Raw genomic sequence first — 24,225 nt, forward strand, 5'->3', positions numbered from 1 at the left:
ATCAATTGCATGAACCTCTGCAACAATATTACAGAAGTAAAAGATGCAAATTTAGGACAACAGAGAGCCTACATTCATTTTAGCTACTTATTTTCATGTAAAAGTAATGAAATAAGCATTTCAGTGTTGATGCAAACATTTGACACCAGAGCTGCGTACTGGCTTCTCTTGCATTAAATGAAGTCAGTACTGAAGTTGACAATTGCCTGTTTTCAGTAATTCAGCAGGTAGGAATAGTTTTGCACATTTTAACATGGTTCTTGATAATCCCCTGACTTTTGAGTTAGGTAGCAGGTAGTGTTTCAGACAAGACTGGCTAAAAAACAACATTTATAGTCACGGGAATTCAGCCCATTTGATCCTCTACCATTAAAGTCAGTAGAATTATTCAAGTGAAGCACAGTCACCCTAAAGCTGGTGTAACTGCAGTCACCTACGTGTATGTTATATACAGGCCTGCTATGAGGAACTGCTGAAGAGCACTGAGTACAAAGTTCGGGGCCAGATCCAGACTTCAACAAACGGTGAGATACTGGTTTAGCCAAACCTTATTAACTCCAAGTCTGAATCTGGAGCCAAACTTGCCCATTTTATGCATTTTAACCCAGAGTTTGGGTTGACGCTATGTGCTGAAGAAGAACATGTTGGTTTTGACACCATCGTAACCATGCACACCATTCTTCTATAATTGCATCAGATTCTGCATCAAAGACATCCAAGCCTCATCCAAAAAGCCCTTCGGGGAAAATTATAACATTACCGTGAAGATGTTACTGCATATTAGAGAAGACTTATAAAATCCCCAGAAACTAAAATGCTGAAAGCCAATGAATACCAAGGCTGTCTCTGAATTTAAAACTTTCCAGTAGTTTACAGTGATAATTCCACCCCACTCACCATTTTTATTAAAGAAACAAAGGGAATTTCAAAAACTCTACCTAGAATCACTTGTTTCTGCCAAACGGTTGTTCATGATGGCTAGAGCACCCACCCCCGCCGAGAAACCATTTTGTCTCGTATTGATACAAACGTTCCTCGGGTAGCCGTTGGCTGTCTCGGACAACTGCTTTTGCAAAATGGCCAGGGAGACTTTATTCGATGCCGTGAGCTCCCTCATGGAGATCATCTCTCCAGAAAGCCTCCTCCCCTCGGTGTCGCTGTCGTACTGTCCATCAGCATCCATTGAGATGTTATGTCGACGTAGGCGGGCTCCTGGGGTGATGGCGTTGCGACGTCCAAGGCGGGCACTTGATTTATGGCACTTTGGGCAACATCTGCATTTGAATTTTTTCAACACCCAGTTCAAAACTTGCTTGATTACAATTGAGATGACATTAAAAAGAGAGTATATGCAACATACCCCCATTAATATAAATATGAAGTTTCCAAATCTGTATAATCCCTGATTTTGGTACGCAGCGTTTTGGCTGCTTACCAAATCTCCAAAGCCAATGGTGCTGAAGGTGACAAAGCAATAGTACAAGGAGTCAACATAGTTCCATCCTTCCACCGCTGTGTACATTGCAGAGGCGCAGCAGGAAAGGGTAATAGCAAAAATTCCCAGAATCAGCATCACGTGGTAAACGGACGGCTTCCACCCCACGAGGCTGCCCACCCCCGACATAGCTGTCCCCCTTCGGAAGTTGGGAGGTAGGAGACCACTTCTTCGCAGCTGTCTCTCATGGCAAGCCTTCATGATAAACGCCAGGAGAGAGATAATGCGCTCTAAGAAGAGGTTGAAGAAAAGGATAGTCCCGGCACACCCAAAAAGGCCATAAACGATGAGGAATACTTTTCCAGCCACGGTTGCTGGTGTGGTCATCCCGAAACCTAAAGTGTGGAGATAAATGAGTAACATTAATGACATGTTTTCTCATGCGTAAGCTCAGGATGTATGTAACTTAACAAAGGTCCTATCTCACTGGGAAGAAGCAGGACTGCTACCTAAGTCAGCTTAGGCCAACAGGAAACCCAGTTTTGTAAAGAATGAAGAAGGCACCAGAAAGCTCAACGAGATGACCAAAACTCAAGAGAGAGTAAAACATCGTCGCAGAGATGGAAGATGGTATTAACAGAGAAACACCACTCTGTAAATGGAGGTGGAAGCATTCCTGAGCCCAAACCACCTCGAGATGAGACGAGGTGAAGAGGCCATTTCCCTGCTCCCACGCACGTGAGCCAGCGTGGCCTGATGGAAAGTTTAAGCTCTCTATTGACAAGCTGTGACCCACTGTAACACTATACTGTTATCGAGGGCTGATAATACCACTCCCGCTGAGAAAATGGAAGGTTTCAGGTTGTATAACAGAAAAAAACCCCACCTCCCAAAGATCGAATATTGCTTTAAAAATAACAGCACTTTAAAGTCTTAACCAAATCCCAACTGCAACTAGCCCACTTGATATAATCACAGAAGGAAGGAAAAGCCGTGGCCCTGGTTTAAGTCGTCAGCGAGATGCCGCTGCTGCAGAGCCGCCTGGCAGACCGGGAGCACGAGGATCTTGCAGACTGATAATTACAGCAGGGAAAAACACTGCCACATGGTTATAAAGAAAAATCAGAGTATACAAACTCTGGAAAGACCCAACAGCAATATTCATTCACCTCTTCTTTACGAGAGTTGTCTTTTGACATTACTCATCGTGATGGTTTAGCCCCAGTTGGCAACCAAGCCCCACCCAGCCGCTCGCTCACACTCCCCCTCCGGGGATGGGGGAGAGAATCGGAAGAGCAGAAGTAAGAAAACTTGTGGGTTGAGATAAGAACAGTTTACTAATTGAATAACAACAACAACAACAACAATAATAAAATGTAATGAAAAGGAAAACAATGAGAGAAAGAGAGAGAGGAACAAAACCCAAGGAAAAAACCAAGTGATACAACCGCTCACCACCCACCGACCAACGCCCAGCCCATCCCCGAGCAGCGATCGCTACCCCCCGGCCAACTCCCCCAGTTTCCATACTGAGCATGATGCCATATGGTCTGGAATAGCCCTCTGGCCAGTTGGGGCCAGCTGTCCTGGCTGTGCCCCCTCCCAGCTTCTTGTGCACCTGGCAGGACATGAGAAGCTGAAAAGTCCTTGACCAGTGTAAGCACTGCTTAGCAACAACTAAACCATCAGTGTGCTATCAACATTGTTCTCATACTAAATCCAAAACACAGCACCATACCAGCTACTAGAAAGAAGATTAACTCTATCCCAGCCGAAACCAGGACTCTCATAATTTTATATGTAAGCAGTAATGCCTTGTAGCTATAGATGCTTAAACAGCAAAAGTGATCTTAAATTTGCATGCAAATAAATACAGTAAGTTTACTCCATGTTATTTGCTGATACCAGTTATTTTATGAAAAAGAATTACATATATTTCACATACTGTCTCAGGAAGATTCTTCTGAAACTCAGTTCTGTAGGTATTGCCCTTGTTCTGTTATTCTTCCCTGTAAAAATACTCTGTAGTTCAGTCAAAAAGTGTACTGATGGGCTTGAGGTGACTGCTCATGTCCCATGAACAAGTAACCACATCTAATCTAAATTAACGGTTTGTGAAAAATCCACATGCTGAAATTTCTTTACTTTATTGTTCCACCAAAATGCTGAGCAAGTAACATATTCAGGGAGGTAACCATCAACATCAGACCACATCAATGAAAGTTTGCGAAGAAAAAGGAGCTACTTTTAGCATAGAGCATAATGAAATCATTAAATCCAGTTTATTATCATGACGCACCTTTAAACAGCAACAGGAAAATATTCCCTATGTATAATGAGTTGAGATTGCTGCTTGAAATCCATTGATTTATTTTTCTAAGGGCTGTAGTTTTCTGGGTAATTTATTTGTGCTACCTTCGTACTTCATTGATACAGAATTTTGCATTTGTTGATAAAAGAATGTAAATGCTTGTGACAAGTAAACTTGGAAATATATTTTCAATGACATGACGGTGCATAAGGGAAGAGGTGGTCCTACTTTCACAACAGATTTGGCAAGCTTGGAACAGCTGTGTGACAGCAATTTGGACTGTACTGCATCATCAGGATCTTCACTGTAGAACCAGTCTTTTCTGTAAAAGACAGTGAAAAGGTTGCACAGTATGACCGGAAAATAAAAAATTACCAAAGGGGTCATCAGAGTCTCTTTTCTGGACACACGGTCTCTCCATTTTGTCGTGCTAAAAGACCACCTTTGAGCAGATCTCACAAAGCCTGCCTTGGGGTCCCAGGCTTAACACGGGGGAATGGGAAGCTGCTCTCAGTTCCTCCTCCTCTGTGGGGCGAAGCTGTTATCTGGGTCGGGCTGGCTGCTCACAGGACCCTTCTCATTTGATGATGAATAGCCACTAGTGTCTGGTCCCCAGAAGAAGCCGGGGAGCCTGTTGCAGTTGCCAGCTAGGGATACCCGGCCAGCTCGTTATGGAGAAGGCATCTGTTTGCCCATGCCTTGTCAGCAAAGCATTTAAACATGTGCTTCACAGCAAGCATGTGAACATCACCGTCAAAATAAATGGGTTTATTGTCACACATATGGCTAGACACATTCATTAATAAAAAAAAAAAAAGAGAGATAGTGACAGTTTGGATCAAGTTGTAAAAGCGCTGAAGCTTTTTAGGATTTTCTGGTGATCACTCATGAAAGGTGGTGAAGTTTTATATTTCTGATGCAGTTTGTTTAAGCAAGATTTTCTGAAGCATAGTGTTACCAAATTTCAGTATGCAGCTATGCAAGGTGGAAGGACCCATCATGGCAACGAGAGTGCTAAGACTTACATAAAACAGGCAAAAAGTACGACCCGGCAGACATAGTAACTTCAGGTCAACAGCTAGCGGACAGAAGTGTGCTCACGTACTCTGCGTACAGGGCCTTCCTTTGGTAGCTGTGTTCGTCCCTTCGGCACCACCCGGACCACGAGGGGTTAGCCCTGGTGTGTTCTGTACGATACACCTGAGCTCAGCCCCGGCTCCAGGCTAAGTACATCGTGACACCTGGGTGGAATGAACTCATCCAGAGCTGCCTGTGCTTCTGAGACAGTACAAGGGAAGAAGCACAATGGTGCTTTGCATTTTTCATGGCCTTGCACTATATTGCGCAGGTACCTTGGGGTTGATTTTATGTGGCTCAGACACAATATTTCAACTTCCCTCATGCTAATTCTGCTCCACTCTGACCCACCACTTCAGATACAAGCTCCATGGCAGCATTAATTTCAGCTGTCTGACACTTCTTCTCCCCAAACAAACAGAATTAGTAGAGCTGAGTTGATAAAAACACTCAGATAACACTTATCCTTCAGCAGCCTCTCACGGGTGAGTGCTGGCAATTAGAGTCTCTCATTCCGACTTGCCTAACAGGTTTTGTGGTTACTATTCTGCTCATCTGGACTTTTAATTTACTTAAGCTGGCGATGGATTCAAGAGCTAGTGCAACTAGACAGACTCGTGAAGACTTACGTGCCTTGTGATATGCTTCCCATTGCTCTTCCTTTCTTTTCTTTTACCCACTTTCTTATAGGTAAAAGAGACGGTTGGTGCCAGAAAACAAGAAGGAATGGCAGCTTTAGTACCTCTGAGCTCTTCTCTCAGGCCAATCGGTTTGGTGATTACCTTGTCTTACTATATTTTGAGATTAAAGGCGTTGACAGTTTTCCAGTAAAGATATATTTAACCAGAGATGGAGGGAAGTTCTGGTCACCTTGAAAACTGAACACAAGAAAGTCTTCCAGCCTTTACCATGGCATCGTGTGTCCCTGCTTCTTTCAGCCAGGCCCTCAGCTCTTCTGACAGAGGCACCCTGCCAGGGGACTTGGCTCATACAGCAAGTCAGCACAACTGAGCAATCATTTTAAATCCCAGAGTGTAGATCGTGAGAGTAGCATCACCTCTATCACCTCTTAATAATGCAGTTATATTTAAAGGAATCAAAAGAAACTAAAATTGTTGAATATAACTTTTGAAACAAATGATTTATCAGAAATAAACAAAAAAAACCCTATAACCTGAATGCTGCTTCCAGATGGAAAGAAGTTCTTGCAACATAAAGACTAAGCTCTTAGAGGGCTGGTCCCCAAGAGATGTGGGTTACAGAACACAGGCACATAAACTACGAGCAACCAATTTTGTTTCACGTCTGTTGCACACTTGCTTTAGTTCATGGCTTTCCATAGTCTTGGTTGTTCTTTATTGACTAACGTGTAGACTGCATCAAGGAGGACATTATCATATTCTGAATTTTGAGACTAAAATTCCGTATCTGGATCCTGGTGCTCCCTTCAACCCCTTTTCCACCTGTTAGCATTTCATCATTATTGCCCCTCATAGAGTCATACCTGGATATTTCCCAACTACCTCTCATTTACTCTATAGCTCCTTACCACCTAACATCCAGAAACAGTTGCCTTGGATACAGGGTCACAGCTCAGAGCCGACAAAACTGCCGCAGATGGAAACCTTCTGCTGCATCCAGTGCTTTTACCCAAGGAGTGAGAATACTACACGGCAGTTCTTCCACCTGGCTTTGCATTTTCAGACTACAAATGAAAAACTTACTTTCCCTTTAACATCTTTGTCAGCCCGCTTTATTAAAATACCCCCCTTTGGGCTCAAAAAGTAAATTTTTTTAGAGCTTTTCCATTGCCAGAGCCTTTAACATCAAAGTTGCTATACAATCACATTTGATCTTATTTAGATTACTATCTGGAAACAGAGCTCCTGAACGGTAGTGGTCTGTCCAGCACTGTGTGCATTAAGAAACTTTAAGTTAGACCTATGATAAGTCTGAAGACACGAGATAGATATCGCTGCAGTTTTTAGGGCTGGTCTAACCTGTATTGTACACAAGCTTGCAGTCCTTGAGGACTGTCGTGGTTTAACCCCAGCCGGCAACTAATCCCCACCCAGCCGCTCGCTCACTCCCGCTGGGTGGGATGGGGGAGGGAATCAGAAGAATAAAGTGAGAAAACTCGTGGGTTGAGATAAAGACAGTTTAATAGGGAAAGCAAAAGCCGCACACACAAGCAAAGCAAAACAAGGAATTCATTCACTGCCTCCCATGGGCAGGCAGGTGTTCAGCCATCTCCAGGAAAGCAGGGCTCCTTCACACGTAATGGTCACTTGGGAAGACAAACGCCATCGCTCCAAATGTCCCCCCCTTCCTTCTTCTTCCCCCAGCTGTATATGCTGAGCATGAGGCCATATGGTCTGGAATAGCCCTTTGGCCAGTTGGGGCCAGCTGTCCCGGCTGTGTCCCCTCCCAGCTTCTTGTGCACCTGGCAGAGCACGGGATGCTGAAAAGTCCTTGGTTTAGTATAAGCACTACTTAGCAACAACTAAAACATCTCTGTATTATCAACACTTTCAGCACAAATCCAAAACTTAGCCCCACAGTAGCTACCATAAGGAAAATCAACTCCATCCCAGCCAAAACCAGCACAATGACCCATGTACTGGAGCAGATAACCCGTGGAGAAAATACTGAGTGACAATGCTAAGGACTGACTCCCATAATCAATCAATCAATCAATCAATTAGTCTATCTATCTATCAATCAATCAATCATCTATCTATCTATCTTTCTATCCTTGGTAATATATATACCACTTCAAGTTGAATAAGCAGGCTGTTTCTGGCATTTCCTAACTTTTTTGTAATTTTAATAACATTCTTTTAACACGGACTTATTCTCCCCAAAGCCTACAGTAAACAGATGGTCAGAGGTCCTGTAAATTTGCTTTCTGAACCAGTGTGGGCTAAAACAGGTCTTTTTTCTTCTAATTCCTATGACTGTTCAGTACATAAAAATGTGCATACATGCACCAAATCCACCAGGGATTGTGGGAACAGATGCCCAGCCTATTCTGTGACCTCAAAGAACACCATGATAACCTCGATGAACGTAGTCAAAAACCATCCAGGTCACTGCTGTTGCTCCTTGTTACATCTCCACCGGTGAAATATTAGTGAGGCGTTTGGGACAACTGCTACTCAAAAGGAGCCACACTGGCAGAACAGAGGCAGGAGATGATGAATTGAACATTAAGGAGTTTCAAGGAGCTGCAGGCAATTATTAAAGGCTTTCCACAGTACCAATTTTATTCTGTTTATACACAACTGTAATCAGGTTATCGGTTATCTGAAATGCTGCTATGCATAACATCAGTGCACACCAGAATCAATCACCCTCAGCGTTTCTCTGCTGGCTGTGATTTAAAGCGCAGCCTGAAAGGCCATGGCCACATTTTCATTCCCCTTTAAAGTACACTGGTTTTTAAAAGAATTAATAGAATTGTCAGCCTAAAATAACCTAAGCTTCCTTGACAAGAAAAAGTTATTTAATTAGCAACCATGACAATAAATAACTAAATAACTAAAAGGTAAAGCTAATAAATAGTTGATAGTTACCATGCATGTGAAGGGTATAAAAAGAGACTGAGAGGTACAAATATTTTTCTGTAGAGGTGAATGACAAAGACAAACCTAAAATTATGCCAAAAAGTGACCTGGGTGAGGATAACAGACAGGGCTGGGCAGCAGCGCCTTGTGCCCAGGGCCGGGAGGCAGCAGGGCAGCTCCATCAGGTCAGGGATGCCGGGACTCCCCGGCTCCTCTGGCAACCTGTGATTTCTGCTCGTGGGCGAGGGGCTTGTGCTCCCACGGGCACCCCTGGAGAGCAGCGGCATGCCGTGAGGGGCTGCCCCGCGGGGACGGGGCAGGAGGCACCTGCACTGGGGAGCGGTGTGATGGAGAGGGCTGCGGAGGTAACCAGAGGCGTTGGTGGCTGTGATCTTCACATTGAAGAGGGGACTTGGGTGCTCTGGAGAGGAAATTTTGGAGGGGAGAAGGTGGTGAAGGATCCCCGCTGGTAGGACGGGGACAGGACAGCCAGTTGGGGGCTAAGAAGCTGCAAGGAAAACTCTGTCTTGTGAAATACACTGAAGATGGGAATATGAAGCCTGACCCCGCTTGCAGGGTACTTGCACGTGGAGGTGCTGCCGTGTGCGGCTGATACCTGGCCACGTCAGCAGGCAGGTGAGGAGGGGACCCATGTCCTACGGAGAAGGTGTTCTGCGTGACAGAGCTGGAACAACATATTTGGGGTGAAGGATATGCCAGACCTGAGAGGAGTAGGCGTGAGGTTTTTTTCTCAGAAACCTCAAGTGTTACCACCTTGACAGGGGTCTAAGGCATTAGGGGTACCCCCCTAAAGTCCCCCAGGAAAGGGGAGAGGAATAACCTCCTCGAAACCTGGCTGCTCGTGTACGTTGACCTTCTTCTCCTCGCAGCAGGTTTCCCAAGTGTGTTTTTCTACGCTGACATCTTCTAGTTGAGCTTTCCAAGAAAGATCTTCAATTTTTAGTGAGTACTCACAGCAGGCACATTTATCAGCTCAAGTGGCCCAACTTTTGTAAATTTGAGTGATAAATGACCCTTAAAAAGAGAAACGCTGGGGCTTCAGCTTCCCCAGCAGCAGCAGTACTCTTGCTCTAGTCATTTACCAGAAGTAGGCAAGCTTTTTTTCTGAGCTGTACTGCATGTTGCCCTTTCTGCGTACAGCGTGAGAAGAAAGTGCATACCAAAGACTAACCCCAAAACCCCACCCTTGCTCACTACTAAATGCCATTATTGTAAACACGTAGCCCAATAAATACAGAAGGAGGCTGATCATCTCGTCTGGCCAAGCTGCTTTGGCGCAGAACCAAGACAAGGAAGAAGCAGAAGTGTCTCTAAATCAGTTTTACAGTTCCCTGGCTGGGGCTGGCTGCTCCTCCATGCACCCTGTACAAGCAATCGGGGACTGACTTGTGCCAAGCCACCAGCCTTGCCAGCTAAGCAGCAGCTCTGGCCCGAGGTCTTGCTAAGCAGCCCCCCTGAAGAAGGAACACGTGGGGAGGGTCACGGGCTTGAGGCTGGAAATCTTTGGCAAGCTTATGTTTGGGTTTTCTGGTTAATCCTATTGCATCAGGACACAATCAGTGTCCTGCACCAGGATCAGTCCCTCTAACGAGGGACAGGGGCCCTCTCCTAAAAGGAGGCAATGGAGAATGAAATTCAGAGAAATATGAAAATCAGAGGAGTATGAATTCAAACTGCACACAGAAAAAGAAAGTCAGGGCCTACAAGCTGGCATTCTTCTTGCTGACTCTCAACTGTACAGGGATGGAGGTGCCCTGCGACGTGACAGTCTTCCTTAACTTCTCCATTAACATATTGTTCATAAATAAACTTTCTTCCAGTGCTTCAGGTTTTATTGCTCTGACAAATAATATAATCTTCTTCTCTGCGAAACTCTTGGGGCCAGACTCTGGTTTACAGTCATAACAATCACGACCGAAACTATTTTCTTCATTCTTCATGCTACCTTTCTTGGGCAAATCTTAAGCAAACGATACTAAACCCCTTCTTGTTTTGTCAGTTACTCTGCCCCTTGGCACAGCTGGGGTGCTCTAAGAGCTTGTTAAAACAGAAAGAGTATGAGTTAGTGTTGGCTGAATTAGTGCTAAACCACCTCGCAAAGGAAAACTTCCAGAAAAAGGGCACTCTTTCTTTTGGTTGCAGCCTATCTCCTTGGGAATTGACCTAAGCTAGTCCAGAGCTGCTTCTCGTGGCTGTCTCCACACCTGATGATCAGAGAGTCCTATCTTTGGTTTGTTTTCTTTCCTTATCCTAACAGCTGGGTGAAAAAAATTTTGCTATACTCTCTTTTGAAATGGTGGTGGTGTTAATAATGGAAAAACATAGCCCACAGGCTTCTCGGTTGTTTAAGTTATATTACTGTGGAAAAATACTTCCTTGCACTAGAGGCTAATAATGGTCTTCAAAATCCTGCCGTAACAGCCGTCAGAACTGTATCAAACCCTTGCTCACATTTGAGGTTGTGTGCAGAAGCAACCTGCCTTGGCTTACCGCACTGCCGAACCTCAGCTAAAACACTGAGGTTTCTGAGACACTATCGGACAGAGGAAACTTCTCTGAATTTAGAGTAACTATTCTCAAAAATCTGCAGAAAACAAAAGCATGATAACCAAGAAATACACAAAGTCTGTCTCAGTAACCAGGGTTATACATGAAGGCATAGCTCACGGACCCCAAGAGTGGCCTTCTCTCTCTTGAGATGTGTCCAGTATCTGAAGCCATACGCCTGCCACCTTCCACAGCCACCTTCTCAGACCTTCCTACAGTCTTCATGTAGCTGATGATATGATTCCAGGTGAACTTTGTTTCAAAAGTCGATTTGTCTTGCAGTCTTCATTTTTCATCCTTTAAAGCTGCTTCCACTCTTATGTTCCTCTGTTTTTGAGAATGTTTTTTGTGTGGATAATTGTGTATCCAAGCAACACCCTAACAAGAAAAAGCTTATGCCCTGTCATTTCAAATGGAGTCTTTCAGACATTAGCATTCACACCTGCTTTTGCTGTTTACCGAAACCTGCAGTCACATTTCACATGCCTGAGTAGACCCAAGGTTGTGCAAAATTTTTCTTCTGAACTGCAAGGAAAAAAGAATAATGGCATCCAAATTTTGTTATATTCTTGAGACATTATGGGCTTCAAAAGAGTACTTGCACGTGTACTGCCACTCCAGTGCCAGTACATCTCACGATACTTCTCCTTTCGGGCTAAGAAATAGCATTATCTGAATTTCACAAGTGATCTTGGGTGTACGTCATATTTCCCCATGTGCGAAGTCTGATAAAACAAGATGTCACCCCTGGCTTTCTAAGCCTTACAGATGGGAAGGGCTGTCAAATGGTTAAATCACTGGCTTATCTTTTGACTGGATAAAACAATAGACTTGCAGCATTTTTTTCTGCCATTGGTGTTTGTGCGGGTATTCAGAGAACATCTATTTCTTGGTAGCTGTCTCAGCAATTCTGCTTTACAAAGAGTCAGCCTACAAAGATGGACCTGTAGGACAAAAAGGACCTAAACATATAAAGCAAAATCTTTTACACTGTTTGGCCATTTTTTCCTGAATTTCTGTGCAAACTTCTACAGTTATGATTTAATGAAAAAAACCTGACCAATCTACCTCAACTTTTTAATGGTTTAAATACGCCTTCCTGAGTCCCTTATTTCAGAAAGTTGCACCTGAAAGAAAAGAAGCAAATTCTTAAGTATCTTTTAGCTCAGGCAGCTCTTCTAATTCATTCATGAAGGCACAAAGACCCAATTTTAAGTAACTGTAATAGAAATATAGGGTAACAGGACTGCTGACTAACCAGTTATTTCTCATTTTCTATTTCTGCATTTAATGCTTCCTTCCTTAGTACGCATTTCCCTTGACTACTTTTAAATTTAATGATACTGAACAACTTTGACACTTTATCAAGATCATTTTGAGCTTTTGATTTTACCTGAGATTTTCCTGGCGCTCGCAGCTCTGCCAGTAGCAGTTTTTGTAAATGAACAAACCCTTTTATCCCAGAAGTTTTTCCCCCACTCTCCATTAAAATCACCATTTGGATTGAAGATCTTTACACCGCAGTCATTTCCATCATCAAAGGCTTACAGTAGACTCGAGTCCATACACGATGAGCACGAGTGACACTGTATTTTTTATTTATCCTCATGAGATAAATATATTGCTTGCACAATACTCGGTCTGAGCAAAGAGATGACAGAATATTCAATAATGAATAACCAAAAGGATTCTCTCCCGTTTTCTTTGAATTGAAATTTACTGAATTAGTTTCTCATCTAGTTCTCACGTGGGCAAATTTCTCCTAATGGCTCTTTCTGCCTTGATTAAATTTGCTTGCCTAAGACTTGAGAATGAATGCGAACATTTGGCCCATCATTTCTAAGGGGGAAGACGCTGCAGTGCTACAAGCTCAGAAAGTTTAAAGTTCATTGAGGAATCACTGTGGGGTTATATTTGTTATCAAGGTGTTATCACCTTTTTCATCAATGAGTAAGGAGCACTTACTATGGATTTTTAAACACGAGCAATAGCAGTGCCTCACCCACGTAAGTAATCCCATACGTTAACATCAAGCCATTCAATTTCTTATCTTATTGCACTCCAAAGCTTTAATTACTTGAAAAGGCTGCTAATGCTTTGCCTCATCTCATGCAATTAGATTTAATTTTCTTTCTGCTTCTCTTGGTTTGATTCAAGAGAGATTGCACTGAAACCTTCCGATGTCTATAGCTAGGTGTGCCGCCCATAGCCGTCAACAGACGCGCTGAGCTCAGAGGTGTATTACTTAACAGGAATGTCATGCGCCAGTAAGTGCTGGCAACGTCAGACCTACATTTGTTTTATAAACCTAGCGTGCCAATACAATGAGTAAGGTGGGATTTCCTAAAGCTCTGTAGACTGGTCTATTATTGACTTCAGCAGAAGCAGGCTATTGAGGAGATGTAAAATTAAACATATTTGATTTGTCTGGATTGCTATGCAATTGCCCCTTAGGTTATAATTCTGTTTGCTACTTAAGTGTTCCTATTCACAAAAGGTTTTATTATCACTTCTAAGATTTATTGTGCTCAGGAGGACTTTCACATTTCAAACGTTCACCAGCATGAACCCTGATCTTTGTCCTTACCTACTTTCTCCCAAAATGCACTCAGATAGGCACTTGGTGCTCACACACTATGAAAACTGTCTCTTTTGATAAAGGTAAGCAAGGCTCATATGGATCATGGGTACAGGCTATGTTTCCAATAATATCAGGCTGTCTCATACTAAAAATTGCAGATGAAATGTTTTCTGTTGCTCTCAGCCTGATACTACTACAGCAAGAAGTAAAATTCTCATTGACTTCAATAGCTGCAAAGATAAGGTAATACTGCATTCATTAAAATGAAGAAATAACATCGTATTTTCCAGCACAACACCAGGAGTGGATATTGTTACATGAAGTTAATTGCCAACAAATCTATCCTACAATTGTTTTCCTCTTCTCTCCACGATGAAGAGCCATTAAAGGTTGCAGAAATGCAAGACAGTGTGCTTGCAAAGATGACCCATCAGTAAAAGTGAGAAAAAATTATGAAGTGTATATGGCCTGTGTCAAACCGAGGACAATCGGAGAAGGGAGAAAGGTTTAGACTGAAAAAAGAAATGAGGGTCAATAGCAGGATTAACACTAGAGAAGAGGGACGGGTGTGATTAGGAGCAGAAAGAAACTGTAAAGCTTTACTTTTGACTTCTTTGGTAGTTATTAACTTGAAAGACTGCAAAGACGTGAAACATATTCCAAATTTAATCAAGCAAACAAATCATCAGTACAGGCGGGCATGCTAACTGGGAGGGAGGCAGCAGAAATTAAGAGTGCCTGGGAAAGGCAGGTGACGGGGGAGCGTTAGATAGGCTGTAAGAGAAGGAAAGGGGAATAGCCGCAGGAGAACAAAGGGGGACGGCAGAGGCTAGGGACTGCCCGGGCTCCACGGGAACACAGCCCGCGGGGTTTCAGGCAGGATTTGGAATTACGAGCCCACAGCAAACAGGGCAGCTGATAAACCCAGTAATTATGATCCCTCACTGCTATTACAGGGGTGATAACTGGATGACGGGGAGTTTGCTTAGTAATACAGACCAACTGGCTGGAGCCACGCGTGTCACCTCTGCGGACGGAGAGCTGTCAAAGTGGTATTTCGGCCCACCAATGTTTGGTTTGCAATCTCATCTCCAGGCTCCTGTAAATGCATAGGGAACCAAATACCACAGCTATTTGCTGCCCAGCAGGAATATCACTGAAGACCAAACTGAATGTCGTGCTAAGCGGGAGGTACGTACCCACTAAGTAGACATTGGTCCTTCAATTACCCGAGCTAGAGGGACCCTGAAGGCTGCAAAAATGGAGAATCCTTGATTACAAGCTCCAGTCTGTCTTTGTTTCAAACCTGAACCAGCACACAGTAAGGGAATATAAAACTTCCCCTCACTTCTGAGATGCAGGACCGTATCTCACATGAGGCCAGGCAAATTCTTTATTCCCTGATGTTATAGACGGGTTTTGTTTTTCGGGTGACTGCTCTGAGATGCTGTGGTGCTCCACATTCAGTTCGGAGACCCCAGGTTTCAGTGCTCCAGCTGAGCACCCCAAAGTCCAGACCCACAGTGAAAAGAAGTGCAATTTGGTCGTCCCCCGGCTTAACGTCTCCAGCCGTAAAACAACAAATAGATCTCCATTACACTGATGTTAGTGTTTTGAAACATAGGGTTTCATAGATAGGGTTTAATATTTAAGAACCCTCTGAATCTCTTAGACTAAGTAATCTGAGCTGATGTGCTCTGTAGAAATCACTCAATTTAGATGACTGAAGCACAGTAATAGCTTCACTTTCTGGGTCTGGCATAACCCTACAGGGGCAGGTAAACCCTAAGCAGTACTGAGACTGATTAAAATAACATTTTCAGAAAACTTTTTTTCTTGTAAAAAGGGCTTTATTTAAAGTACTGGGGTTCCCCTCTCCTGCCTTCTAGAATAAAAACCCAACAAATTTAGGATCAAAATTACTTCACCATGACCCTTCAGTGGGGACACCTCAAGTCACTCGCGTAATTACATGGATGTACTCCAAGTAAAGCTTCCTGCTGTTGCTCTCAACTACAAGAAGGCAAGCTGTGATTTAGATTACTTCCCTGCTCACAGCACCCAACCTATGCCCACACATTTAGGAAATTCCCATCAGTGGGACCCAAAGAAGTTAATACTCCCATGAAGCTACAGCAAGTAGAAAACATTGCTATGGTGCCAGGTCCTTATCTGAGGAAAATCACCGTAGGATCACTTCTCTCCACAGAAATATGCTGACCATCGACTTGCTGACCTCTGAGCCTTTTGCTCTCCATTCTTTATCGAGACTACCAGGGTGAGAAAATAATTTTCAGATATCCACCGGCACATTGATCAAAACATCGCACGCACCTAAGGAACCAGATCTGGCCGCAGCAGACCAAGCTGAAACACACTCTCATGCTGGCTGCAGACTGCATATAGGCTGGCAAAGACAAATAACCTGATGCTGCAGCTTAATAATACCGCTTGCTCTCCCAACTGCTTTCTCTTTTGGTTTTTGTTTGGGTTTTTTTTTGACTTCAAGAAGGTCAACTCTGGAGGCAACTGCCCCCTAATTTGAACCCTCTGCAAAGGCTGCCTCTGCACAAGCCTCAGAGAATTGCAGAGCCCTGAGAAAACATAACACCGATGCTGATCAGGTGCACGCTCTGGTTTGACTGTCACCTTTTGCGTTGGCCGTATAGACAGTGAAATTGCGTTCATGGAGAGCAAAGAGCCAGAACCTTCCCCAGCTGCACCTCAAATTCATATGCTGAAATATATCAATGAAGAAGACAGGGCAAATATATTTTCCCCTTAAAGCCTTCAGACCAACTCAGTTATCTGTGGAATTTCTTGCCAAATTACTATGTGAAGTGCCTGCTCTTGGGCAGGCTCACTCCCTGGCTCCCCGCAGTACAGTCCAACATCTGACCATGCACTTGCTGAGCTGTCTGACTGCCTTTTGCACATCACTTCATAGAATCATAGAATCATTCCGGTTGGAAAAGACCTTTAAGATCACCAAGTCCAACCGTTAACCTAGCACTGCCCAGTCCACCACTAAACCATGTCCGTAAGCACCACACCTGCACACCTTTTAAATACCTCCAGGGATGCTGACTCAACCACTTCCCTGGGCAGCCTGTTCCAATGCTTGACAACCCTTTCGATGAAGAACTTTTTCCTGATATCCAATCTAAACCTCCCCTGGTGCAACTTGAGGCCATTTCCTCTTGTCCTATCGTTTGTTACCTGGAAGAAGAGACTGAGACCCACATTGCTACAGCCTCCTTCCAGGTAGTTGTAGAGAGCGATAAGGTCTCCCCTCAGCCTCCTTTTCTCCAGGCTAAACAACCCCAGTTCCCTCAGCCGCTCCTCATCAGACTTGTGCTCCAGACCCTTCACCAGCTTCGTTGCCCTTCTCTGGACACGCTCCAGCACCTCAATGTCTCTCTTGTAGTGAGGGGCCCAAAACTGAACACAGTATTCGAGGTGCGGCCTCACCAGTGCCGAGTACAGGGGGACAATCTCTTTCCTAGTCCTGCTGGCCACGCTATTTCTCATACAAGCCAGGACGCTAGTGGCCTTCTTGGCCACCTGGGCACACTGCTGGCTCATATTCAGGCAGCTGTCAACCAACACCCCCAGGTCCTTTTCCGCTGGGCAGCTTTCCAGACACTCTTCCCCAAGCCTGTAGCGTTGCATGGGGTTGCTGTGACCCAAGTGCAGGACCCAGCACTTGGCCTTGTTGAACCCCATACAATTGGCCTCGGCCCATCGATCCAGCCTGTCCAGATCCCTCTGTAGAGCCTTCCTACCCTCAAGCAGATCAACACTCCCACCCAACTCGGTGTCATCTGCAAACTTACTGCATCCATCCCCTCATCCAGATCATTGATAAAGATATCAAACAGAACTGGCCCCAATACTGAGCCCTGGGGAACACCACTTGTGACTTCCATTGAATTATCGCCTTCAGCACATCTGGACCTCCAGATTTTCTCAAAAGACTACAACCCAGAGTCAGAGGAGATTTTAGAAGCGAGTGGTTATGGTGCCTAGGATGTGGGGCACAAGCAGAAATGATGTGCTGGGGATGCTGGGTCCCTACAAAGGACCCAGACAGAAGGGGGTCTAACCCAGCTGACATCCTAAGCAAGGAGAGCGCAGCTGCCAGGAGCTAGTTAGCTGGTAGAAAATACCAAACATTACGTCTCTCATTATGTGGCCTCTCTTCATGTGGGTTCAAAGCCCATCGCACCGCAGGGCTGTGACTTATCTCTCTGAGATAACAGCAGAGAAGAGCATGCCCCATCCCTTTGGGTGGAGCTGTCAGTCCACGGGAATACTGAGTCATTTAACAGGATACCTCAGGCACAAAGAAAGGATGAATAGTCCCGCTCACATCTGTGCCCTAAACACCTGTAACCCTCGCACAGCTGTACAGAGGCAAGATCTTTGCATGATTTCTTCCCTTCTCAAAGCACCTATAACCCGCACATGCTCTGTCCCAAAACAAGCCATCCACAGTAAGGGTACTTTTTAAAAATATCATGGTGAAAAATCACTTTTGCGTATTGGACTACTTCTTTTGACCTCATTTTTAGTGCCTGGTATGGATTTCTATAAAGCAATTGTATCACTTGATTTTCCAAAGGGTTTTGAAACGTGTACTTACACATAAGAAGCTTAAAATCCAAATTTAGTAATAAGTCGACGTCTCCATATGTTTTAATATATAGGTACCTAAATGTTTATTCTAACATTTAAGAGAGGAAAACAATTGGATACAGAGTCTGGACTCATGGACTGAGTCAGAAATCCAGAGCTTCAGGCATCCCGGAGTTGCCTTATGCACTAGGCAGAATGAATCTGTGCTACTAGAATATGGGGAAAGCTCTGACTGATGATGCCGTACTCTGCAACATTTCACCAGGAAGAAAACTGGGCTGAGTTATGCTTTGCTTTCAGTCTTTAACAACGTGCTGGGAACTATTTGTGATTTGTATTTGGGGTAGGAAGGAAAAAAACTCAACTGAAAAACAAAGCCTACTGCCAGTTAGACCAATGAATCAAGAATAAATTTCACCTAGCTGCTCCTTAAAGAAATCAGTACAAAAATAATAATAAATGCCTACGAGAAAACACCTTTTGGACTGCAAAATAATGACTGAATAAATGGTGTAGACTGACAGCAAGCAATCAGAAATTAGACCGAAGAATTTTCTTACATGGCTCTGAAAATCGAGACGTGTCTAATGAAAAATAGACTCAACATTTCATTATTCAACCACAAACAATGCAATAATAAAAAAATGAATGCCCAGAGTGCTATCAAGAGGGTGTTTTATGGACAGTAAGCTGCTCGCTTTGTGGGCTATTCAGGAAAACGCTTTAAGATTAGACTTAACATTTCATTTCAGCTCTCTCTCCCATTTCTTAAAGACCCCACTGACGTGCTTCTCACCCAGAGGGTCTGACTGCGTCCCTGTGTAATTACGGAAGGTGCAGAACTGCAGCCAGGCAAGTACAGGAGACAAAGCACCTAACGAAGGGGAGCTGCTTGGCTCCGCAAAGGCCCTGCTCAGGGAGGGTGGATGGAGTTTTCTCCAAGCCCGACTGTGCCTAACCCTTGTGTTCACAGAAGGATAAAGAATTGGAGTCTCCCTCCCTCTGTTCAGCTTACACAAACCCCAGGAAAACTTGCAGCCCTGTCCCTGGCTGACTGTATTTTGATGCCTACATGTGAAGGATTTAACAGTTTTATTAAACCAGTGAGAGCAGAGTGAGGACTTGAAAAGACCCAGTGAGTTTTCTAAGTCGGAATCCTCTACAGGTAAGAGGCTGAGTAACCTGTGGATGATTTACCCTTGACAGACGCAGCATCTACTCGCTCTTTGTTAAGCAGTGAGTAAGAAAGCTTTCCGATGCGTTGCTAGGATAGGAGTGTGTTTAGCCGGAGTAATAAAAGTTGCTTTGACACATGTAACTGATGAAGTTGTTGAGGAAGGCAAGCTGTTTTGACTCTGTATGTCTGGTAGTTCTTGGCGAGGTTGAGTAAAGACAGCATTCTCCTTGTCAATGAACTGTGACATGAAGGCAAGTGAAATTGCTCTGAACCAGGCTAATGTTTAAGCTGACGGTGGAATCAAAGGTACTCCAGGTAGGTAGGTACAGAAATGAGCTGGCTGGGAGGGAACAAAGGGGCCACAAGAGAATGGCTCTGGAACCGCTCCCCCAGGTGACATTTTGATGTCTACCGTTTGGTTTCTCCCATGCTGCGACTGTGAGCGAGAAAGCCTTGTGCACGTTTCGTTATGAGGACAGCTTTTGGGTTTTAGCGGGACAACTAGTTAATTCACTGGGATTTTTTTTTGCTTTTGTTCGGCAATCACAGCTGCCAATAACTGAACACAACTGTGGGGTGGAAGAAACCTTGCCCACAGAGAAACTGCTGAGCTCACCCAGGGCTTTGCCTCTCCACAAGCTGCAGCAGCTTAAGAGGCGAGCGAGGAGAAGCGCCGAGGTGGGGGCAACAGTTCCTCTTTGTCCTGGTTTCAGCTGAGATAGAGTTGATTTTCTTTATAGGGGCTGGTATGGGGCTATGTTTTGGATTTGTGCTGAGAACAGTGTTGATAATACAGAGATGTTTTAGTTGTTGCTGCACTGGTAAAGGACTTTTGAGCTTCCCATGCTCCGCCAGGTGCACAAGAAGCTGGGAGGGGACACGGCTGAGACAGCTGACCCCAACTGACCAAAGGGATGTCCCATACCATATGGGACATGCTCAGTATATAAAGCTGGGGAAGAAGAAGGAAGGGGGGGACATTCGGACTGATGGCGTTTGTCTTCCCAAGTGACCATTACGTGTGATGGAGCCCTGCTTTCCTGGAGATGGCTGAACACCTGCCTGCCCGTGGGAAGCAGTGAATGAAATCCTTGCTTTGCTTTGCTTGCGTGCTTTACTTTATTAAACTGTCTTTATCTCAACCCATGAGTTTTCTTACTTTTACTCTTCCGATTCTCTCCCCCATCCCATCGAGGGGGAGTGAGCGAGCGGCTGGGTGGGGCTCAGTTGCTGGCTGCTTCTGCAGGAGCTGTACATGTAGCTGGTAGAAGCTCTGCCGGCACGGGGTGCAACAGCCTCGGGACGCCGGTACTGTAGAAGAAACGACTCCTGCCAGGGCCGTGCAGCTCGGCACCCCCAGCACAGCGGCTCTGCTATGGCCTTCGTTGTGCCCAAAGGCACAACTCAGCTTCGCTTCGAGCCACCTACTGCTGCATCTCCCCACCCAGAGCAAAACCTTGCTCTACAGCAGGCTCGCTGAACTCGCGCTAAGTACTCTAAGTAATCCAGAAGTATGAGCAGGTAGTAGGCCAAGAGAAGGTACTACTCTGGGAAACGCTTGGCAGAATCTGGCCTCTGCTGTAGCTCAGGAAAAACAATCTTCAGCCTCCATCTCGCGTATGAGAGATGTAGACGTTATTTACTACAGAGAGAGAGCGGTGCCCTAGGCTGCACTACAGGAATATGAGAAACACAATTCTTGGTTCAGCCATTTACACCTGTCAAGACTGCCAAAAATCCCCGCTGAGTTTCTCATTCCCCCTGCCCAGGTACAAATGACTGGAGACAGGGCGACGAAGTGGAGGTGCAAACAAATGCTTGCAAACGAAGAGGAAACATTTTACATTTCGATAACCACAGAGAGGAGAAGCCAGGGTTGGCAGAGAAGTGAATGGATCTGCATTTACACATCTCCTGAAAATCTCTCTGTTTGCTACAGCAGGTGTAAGGAAAGAGTGGGTTTGTTAATACACTGACTTTTTTTGTCCATCCATTCAGGTCAGTCATAATGACCTCTTAAAAATATATATTCTTGTGATGAAGAAGGCCTAACACTTAATTAAAATGGTGTTTTAATGACTGGACTACTGAATGTACTTGAAAAGGAAAAGTTAAGTGAATTATTCAATGCAAAAAGTAAGGATACTTGACAACATTGCTGTAGTCACCATCACGACTCTATTATACAGATTAGTCACTATTGATAAAACATTTTCCGAACCTAATGAATGCAAGCGCAATAATGAGCTGTGCGTTTCTTCCTCTCTCATCAAGGGAAAGCCTGCCATTTATGCTCAGGAGTCCCAAGACAACTGGCTTGTTACAAAACTTAAAAACTGGCAGAGAGAGAAAATCGGCAAGATCTTGCGTCTGCAGGGACAGGATTTCTCAAGCAGTACTCGGGGAGCAGCAGACAGCCACAGCTTTACTTAAGTAAATCTCCCGCACGACAGTTCTTAACGGCGCTTTTAGAGGAGTAAAAAATGGTAATTCTAGAGTAAAAAAAAATTCCTCCCCCGAAACTCACCATTTGCTCGTGAAGTGCTGCTCTTCCTAAACACCTATGGGATGTGAATAACTGCAGTCAGCTGCAGCCAGCGATGTACTGAGAACGCGTATTACGGTACAGCGGGGAGACATACGGCTTCGTGCAGCTTATGTCTTTATTCACACACGCATCTTAACTTTGCCAGCACTTAAAAACCCCTACCAAGTTCAGCGGTCAGGCACGGCGAAAGCCTGGCTATCGCTCCGCACCTTCAGTAGCCCGCTGCCTATCAGCCCCCGCGCCGCCCCTCCCGGCAACGAGCCGCTCGACCACCGGGCGCATCCCGCCGCGGGCAGGGCGGCTCGGAGGGCGACCAGCCCCGCTCGCTCGGTCGCTCGGTCCTTCGGGCCGGCTGCAGCCCAGCCATGCAACCGCACAGCCGGCCGCTCAAGTTTGCCGGGGAGGGACGGGGCTCCCGCGACGGCCGGCCGTCCTGCCGCCCCAGCGGGAGCCGGAGCGCCGCGGAGCGGAGCCCAGCGCCGGTCCCCGGCTCCGTGCAGCGGGGCGGGCGGGGCCGCAGGGCGAGCGGTGGGGCCGCGACCCCCCGCGGTGGGGGGTGCGGAGCACAGGGTCCCGGCCCCCCCCCGGCTGCAAGGCCCCCGGTTGCCATAGCAACGCGGCGGCGCCTCTCCCCCCAAACTTTGGTCGCTATAACGACGACCGCCCCGGGGCCGGGGCCGGGGCCGCAGCCGCAGCAGCCCCCGGGCGGGCGCCTCCGCCGCGGGGCCGTCGGGGCGGCGCTCACCTATGGTGGAGACGACGGTGCCCACGAAGTAGAAGGCGCCGGGGAAGTCCCAGCGGGGCCGCAGGGCGTCGACGCGGATGCCCGCGGCCATGGCCGCCTCGTAGCTCCGCAGGAAGGCGCGCAGCTCCGGCAGGCTGATGTTGAAGATGCGGCTGAAGTTGTGGAGGGTCCGGTTCCAGCGGAGCTGCGCCGCCGCCTCCGACGGGCTCTCGAGGGCCGAGAAGACGGTGGCGCCGGCGCTCAGGTACGCCGCGATGAGGGCGGCCAGCAGCAGGAACCGCCCGTTGTCCTCGTTGAGGGGCGCCAGGCGCCGCCGGCGGCAGGAGCCCGCCGCCCCCCGCGGGGGCATCATCCGGTGCGCGGCGCGGCGGGCGCGGCGGGCGGCGGGCGGCCCCCGGCGGGGGGCGCGGGCATGGGGCGGCGCGGCGCGGAGCCCGGCGCGGCGGCGGCGGCGGCTTCGCTGCAGGGGCCGCGGCTCTGAGTCATCCCCCGGCGGGGCTGCCCGCCCGGCTGGCGGCGGCGCCCCGGGGCCGCCGGCCTCGCCCGCCCGCCCTCAGCCCGACGCCCCGCGCCCCCGGGGCCGTGGGCTGCTGCGGCGCGGCCTCGCCGGCGCGCCCCGGCCGGCTGGCTCTGGCCATGCGGGGCGGCGGCGGCGGCGGCGGCCCCGCCGCGGGGGAGACCGACCGCCGCGGGGAGGCGGAGGCGGAGGCTGGGGCTCCGCGCGGCGCCCGGTCGACGGAGGGCGGGAGCGTGCGGCGCGGCCCCCGGGGAGCCGCATCCCCGGCGGGAAGGCTCCCCCGGCCCCGCTGCCGCCGCCCGCCCGCCCGGGCCGGGGCGCCGCCGCCGCTGCCGCGCCCCCGGGGTGCCGCCGCGCCCGGCCCGGGGGAGGGACGGGGCGGGGCGGCCCGGCCCGGCCCGGCCCTGCCCGCCGCTGCTCGGGTCTCCGCTCCCCACCGCGGCACCGGACGGCTGCCGTCCCCGCGGGCACGCCCGGGGAGGGGGGACGCGGCAAAGGCGGCTGCCCCCCCGCCATGTGTGCGCTGCGCCTTGCCGTTGCGGGGGTTGTTTAGCTTTAAAACCTCTTCGCTATGCCCGGTGCCAGGAGAGGGGGTTCTGAGGGAGCTGCCGGTGGTCGGTGGAGCACTAATTAATTAATTTCGGCCATTTCTAGGCACACGAATTGTTGGTTCTGATCTGACTCCAGTTTCTGGGCTGCACGAAGTTAGACCCAAGAAAATGATAAATTTTGGTTGCGGTGCCAAATGCTCTTTCAATCTTAGCTAGTGTCTGAAAGGTGATTTTTTTTCCCTAAGCCGGTGGATTCTTTCTTCGCTGTTTGGCTTGGAACAAACACTGTAGCCTTTCTTATCCGTTAGGCTGCAGTAAGAACTGCAGTCCTTTCCTGAGAGGCTTGTAGTAAGTAATAACATTCGTGGGGTTTTTTTTTAAAAGAGAATTCACACCGATAAAGTATTGCAAAGAGGATGGGAGTGATGCCAGTCCTGCAAACGTGTGTGCAGGGGACGATAACATGTGTAGGAAAGATCTGGGCTTGGAAGAGCAAACGCTCCCCACAATC

At 47.1% G+C, this 24,225-nt stretch overlaps 1 protein-coding gene across 1 annotated transcript; it reads right to left on the minus strand.

Moving 5' to 3' along the window:
• Positions 1–934: 934 nt before the first annotated feature.
• KCNK12 (potassium two pore domain channel subfamily K member 12) lies at positions 935–22,998 on the minus strand. Its single transcript, XM_075497439.1, has 2 exons — positions 22,647–22,998; positions 935–1,830 (listed from the first exon to the last, which is right to left on the minus strand). The coding sequence occupies exons 1-2, from the start codon at positions 22,996–22,998 to the stop codon at positions 935–937; spliced, it is 1,248 nt and encodes a 415-aa protein (XP_075353554.1).
• Between the last annotated feature and the right edge of the window lie 1,227 nt (positions 22,999–24,225).

This window comes from Mycteria americana, chromosome 3, assembly GCF_035582795.1.
Source record: "Mycteria americana isolate JAX WOST 10 ecotype Jacksonville Zoo and Gardens chromosome 3, USCA_MyAme_1.0, whole genome shotgun sequence".
NCBI classification, from domain to species: Eukaryota; Metazoa; Chordata; class Aves; order Ciconiiformes; family Ciconiidae; genus Mycteria; species Mycteria americana.

Coding starts and splice junctions, on each gene's coding strand:
- KCNK12 (XM_075497439.1), bottom strand. CDS start 22,998: ATGATGCCCCCGCGGGGGGCGGCGGGCTCCTGCCGCCGGCGGCGCCTG. Junction 1,831..22,646: donor CACCGTCGTCTCCACCATAG/GTGAGCGCCGCC, acceptor TCCACACTTTAG/GTTTCGGGATGACCACACCA.